Raw genomic sequence first — 5,249 nt, forward strand, 5'->3', positions numbered from 1 at the left:
TGGTAGTACATCCAATCTGCCTCAACCGCAGACCACGTAACCACGCCAGCCCTGGACCTCCACCTGCAGGATTGTTTGAGACCTACCACCCCGATAGCTGATGAAACAGGAGTATGTGTTTGTTAATTAAGCCCTTGTGGAGAAACAATTCTGATTGGCTGGGCCAGTCTCCCAAGTGTGTAGGCCTATGCCCAGTCATGTGAAAACCACAGATCATGCCCTAATGAATTAATTTGTTTCTGTGTAGATTAAAAGCCAAAATTAAAATTTCAAACTGGAATTTAAAGCATACTAAGTTGTAAATAAATAAAAACGCTATAAAACCATTTTTCGCATTCCCAAAATGTCTGATATTTCAAACATGTACGTGAATTCAGACAGCGATTGTGCATTTGTCAGCTTCATTTGGGGCTGGTTCAATTTGTCACACACAAGTCACCTAGTTGTCTGGATATTTTATTTGTTTTAATATTTTTTTGAGCTGTCCATGCCCTCGTGAAAGCCTGACTAACAAACAAATTCAGACTGTCCTTTAGTTCTTTCTCTAAGACCCTTCAAATTGTGGATGAACTTTAAATCAAGGCCAGGCAATGTCATTTAATTTTTTTATTTATTTTACAGAACAGTTCTGCACATGTCCCACAGAAAGCACCAAGCAAACAGTTTACTTCAGCTTCTTCTTGGGGCGCAGGTTGCTGGTGTGTCCACACTTCTTCTTGCGGCAGTTGACAGCACGAGGATGGAGGCGAGCGTAGCACCTGCAGCACAAGAAGTCTCAGAACTGTCCAAAGTGTGTAGTCCAGCGGTGTAAGCCACTGCCAGCTAGCACTCCAATTGATTCATTTAAACTAAAACATTATACGGATTAGCTTCCCAATCTTTTCAGACGTATGAAATCTGAATGTGTGTGGGATATGGTTGACGTAAAACAATGGAATTAACTGGTCCATTGTCCAGTCAACCATTCAAGGGGACACTCACATCAATGGGACTTAAGTTTCTGTACACGGCAACATTACTGCAGTTGCATTTCCATCAACTCAATCTCAAATGTGCATTTAAGTTTCTTAATGTTAAATTGAAACTAAAAATAAAGGGGGAGTTTAAAGAAACACACCAACCTTAATTATTTTGTAAAAACAGTTCTTTACCGCCATTAACTTTACTTACTTGCGGCAGATCATTTTGTCGCAGTTGTACTTCTGGGCCAGCTGTCTCAGAGATGGCTCAATGATGCCTCCACGCAGACGCAGCACAAGATGCAGGGTGGACTCTGGAGGGGAACAAACATAGTACTTTAGTACACTTTTAGCCAGTAGTTCTGAAACTAGCATGTACAAATCAAAAGTGGTCCCCAGAAATGTTGTACTACATCACATGTACTGATATGTGCACCACACTGTGCACCCTCTTGTTCTGCTGTGCATGAATCTTGCTAGCTGTCACTCAAATGGCAAGGGGCTAAAGCGCATTGGCTGAAAATAATTGTTAGGGGGCTGTCCCCAGTGGGAGAAAATAGCACAAAGCTTTTAGAAAGAAACTGTGGCTAGCTTAGGTACTTTAATTCTGCATGTATGAACTACACTGACACATCCAGCCTGAAGCAGGTTTTACATAAATTATAGCCCCAAAGTCTTTAAAAGCACCTGTAACTTTTCACATAGGGCTAACATAACTTTGCGCAGCATTACATGTTCTCATTAACTCGTTCTCTTACCTTTCTGGATGTTGTAGTCTGACAAGGTGCGACCATCTTCAAGCTGTTTTCCAGCAAAGATCAGACGTTGCTGGTCAGGAGGAATACCTGAGAATAAAAAGCAAATTGATATGACCCACTAATGAAATCACTCATGCACAGTGCTAGTATCAAATTGTAAAATCCACCCAACCATACAGTATGACAAATGAGCTACAATTAAACGTAAAATACCTTCCTTATCCTGGATCTTGGCCTTGACATTTTCAATAGTATCGCTGGGCTCAACCTCAAGGGTGATGGTTTTCCCCGTCAACGTCTTCACAAAGATCTGCATCTTGGCAGGCTGTTGGGAGAAAAATTGGTGCGAGTTGGTGGCAAGTTAGCGGATTTCTTTTAGAAGCTTGTTAACTAGCAGAGTCTGCTACTCCCTGGCACCAAGAATGGAAATCCACAAACAATGCTATGGGAGTCCACAACTCAGTCATCAACGAGTATTAATGTTTTTGGAGGACAATAGTGAACACGCTAGCTATTCCATCGGCAATAAGAATGAGCAGCTGACTTATTAGTTAGCCATCAACTGCGGTCCAGCCAGTGCTACTAGTAAAAAGGCCTCTGCCACATGCTGGAGCTCGTATTTCAATACTCATATTTACTCATCTAACATGTGATAACCAAATGGCTACTGAGACACGTATATAGTAGCGAACGGACACTGTTGTATTTCTATAACTTTATAAATGCGTATTCTAGTCAATTTCCCGAAAATTGGTATGAACTATCATGTGAACCCACCCGGCCGCTAGCTGAGCCTCAACGAAAAGAGTTTGTACAAGGCGGAAGTTACATTACATCACATCCTCTTCTGCTTCGCACCAGCTTTTTTTTTTTTTTAATGTGCAAAAATCTGTTTGATTAATCCTGACTTTACTAACAACAAAATATGGGGAAAGTTATCGTCAGGATCATATAAAGTTGCAATATACTACTGGTATCACTAAATTGTATCCTCAAACGAACACAAACGATCAGTCGCTTGGAACAAGTGTTAGATAGTTGCATTTTACTGCCACCCTCTGGTGTGACTGAGTAAACTTCTCTGATGAGGTCATTTATATTATCATACCCGTCTCAAGTGTGTATTATTTAATAATTTATTTGACTATATAATGAACAGTATGTATGACTTTATCAGTGGTGGGAGAAATGGGGAAGACAGGTTCATGGTAATGGGTGAAAATTTGCCACAGTGAAACATTAACTCCATTTAAGATGCCCTCACATCAACTCTTAAGTTTCAAAACAATTGCATTGTTTAAGTTAAGTTTCCTAATTGCATGCATTGCCATGCAAACAGCGTTGATACTGTACGTGAACATGAGGCAAGGCAAATGTATATTTTAAGGTTTTCCACAGAAATGCTATTATGAATAAAATACTATTTTTTTATGATTTCCAATTGGTTGTTACAGTCTTGTCCCATCACTGCAACTCCCCTGTGGACTCAGGAGAGGCAACGTTTGAAAGCCAAGCATCCGCTGAAACACAACCCTGCCAAGCCGCACTGCTTGCTTATCCCAGAAGTCAGCTGCACCAATGTGTCAGAGGAAACACCATCCAGCTGGAGGCCAAAGTCAACTTGCAGGCACCCCGGCCTGTCACAATGGGACAAGGACATCTCAGCCAGCCAAAACCTCCCCTAACCCAGACGAGGATAGGCCAATTGTGTACCACCTTATGGGTGATCAAGTCACAGCAGGCTGTGACACAGCCTGGGATTGAACCTGGGTCTGTAGTGACACGTCAAGTAATGCCTTAGACCACTGTGCTACTAGGGAGGCAGTTGCACAAAAGACACATGAGGCAGGGAAGTGTGTACCTACCACTATTAATTTAGGTGATGTTCTTCACTGTGGAATGGGTAAGTAACTTTCATTGCCTCCTATAAGCTTTGCTTTGCTACAGACAAATAAACACATAGCAGCAGACAATGAACATTCTCCTTCCTGTTCATTTATACAGTGCCTTGCGAAAGTATTCGGCCCCCTTGAACTTTGCGACCTTTTGCCACATTTCAGGCTTCAAACATAAAGATATAAAACTGTATTTTTTTGTGAAGAATCAACAACAAGTGGGACACAATCATGAAGTGGAACGACATTTATTGGATATTTCAAACTTTTTTAACAAATCAAAAACTGAAAAATTGGGCGTGCAAAATTATTCAGCCCCTTTACTTTCAGTGCAGCAGGTGGATTGTATGATAAATACAATCCACCTGTGTGTAATCAAGTCTCCGTATAAATGCACCTGCACTGTGATAGTCTCAGAGGTCCGTTAAAAGCGCAGAGAATACGTTTGTTCAATACTTTCGCAAGGCACTGTATTTCTGTTCATTCACATCTTCATTCCATAACTAATTAACATAAAATATCAACTGTATCACTCAGGGCTGTCATAATGCTAGGTGTAAATGGCTACACAGGACAGAGATTTGTATTATGCACACAAAAACTTTAATCGAATAGAATGATTAAAAAAAGATAACCATAAAAGGAAATGCACAGTGATGTAAGGAGAACGACAAATTATAAGTAAGAACAGTCCAAGAAGTTCTATGGCTGTAAGCACATTGATGGGAAAGGACTTCCTTCAGTCCTCACACATCCCCTTTCGGGGTGCCAACGGTGGCGATGGCCCTAACGAGACCTTGAAGACTACCTTCCAGACGGACTTCAACTCCTTCGCCAGCCTTCCCAAGAAAGGAACCATCGCTTGGCCCACCCCTGGCCAGGTCGAGCACAAAGACCTGGGTCGGATCAAGGAGTATCTGACGGAAGCGGTCAAGTGCTATGCCCACCACCCATGAATCCCACTCAGCCGCACCCCTGCCTGGACCAAACTGTGCACCAACTTTCAGATGCTTGAAGACCGAGGCAGGTTAACTTCCTCACCACCCAGATAGAGGGCTTCCAGAACCTGGCCTCATCCCACACCAGCCGCATCCGGCCAGTCATGGCCATCAAGAAGAGTCAAATGGAGGAGAAGCTTCTAGAGAGCGCTCATAAAGCAATGTTCACCCCATACATTGTCAAGGCCAGGGTCAAACACCTAGGTCAGTGGCTCTGTCAAATCTAGATCATCACGTTGTATATGCATATATACTATATCTATGACGTCCTTCTCACATTTGTGGATTATTTGTCACTCAAATGGAAGCATTGCAGAACGGGGCAAATACTGGTTTTGGATTAACCTTTATGCAAGGTCTACCCCAGGCATAAGCGGTGGCCCCAGAGGTCTCAACTTACTATTGAGTGTATGAATACACCAGATGGAGTTTCCTGTGGCTATTTTAGCGTCTACATTTTGCTGGGGAAAACGCAACCAATTTTTTAAAGATGCATGCCAGCAAAGCCACTACACAACATTTTATTAGGCATATGTGGTCTAACACGGAAGGAAAATACAATCACGAGGATCCATTTTTATAGACAACATATTGCCGTACAGACAGCGCATTGTGCAAACAAAACAACCCTCACCATAT

General features: G+C 42.1%; 1 protein-coding gene across 1 annotated transcript; it reads right to left on the bottom strand.

The window, feature by feature from the left end:
* Nucleotides 1-591: 591 nt before the first annotated feature.
* LOC123997202 (ubiquitin-60S ribosomal protein L40-like) lies at nucleotides 592-2,541 on the bottom strand. Its single transcript, XM_046301353.1, has 5 exons — nucleotides 2,495-2,541; nucleotides 1,931-2,042; nucleotides 1,718-1,804; nucleotides 1,171-1,273; nucleotides 592-758 (listed from the first exon to the last, which is right to left on the bottom strand). The coding sequence occupies exons 2-5, from the start codon at nucleotides 2,031-2,033 to the stop codon at nucleotides 665-667; spliced, it is 387 nt and encodes a 128-aa protein (XP_046157309.1). The 5' UTR covers nucleotides 2,034-2,042; nucleotides 2,495-2,541; the 3' UTR covers nucleotides 592-664.
* Nucleotides 2,542-5,249: the final 2,708 nt, after the last annotated feature.

Source organism: Oncorhynchus gorbuscha, linkage group LG15 (genome assembly GCF_021184085.1).
Source record: "Oncorhynchus gorbuscha isolate QuinsamMale2020 ecotype Even-year linkage group LG15, OgorEven_v1.0, whole genome shotgun sequence".
Taxonomy (NCBI): Eukaryota; Metazoa; Chordata; class Actinopteri; order Salmoniformes; family Salmonidae; genus Oncorhynchus; species Oncorhynchus gorbuscha.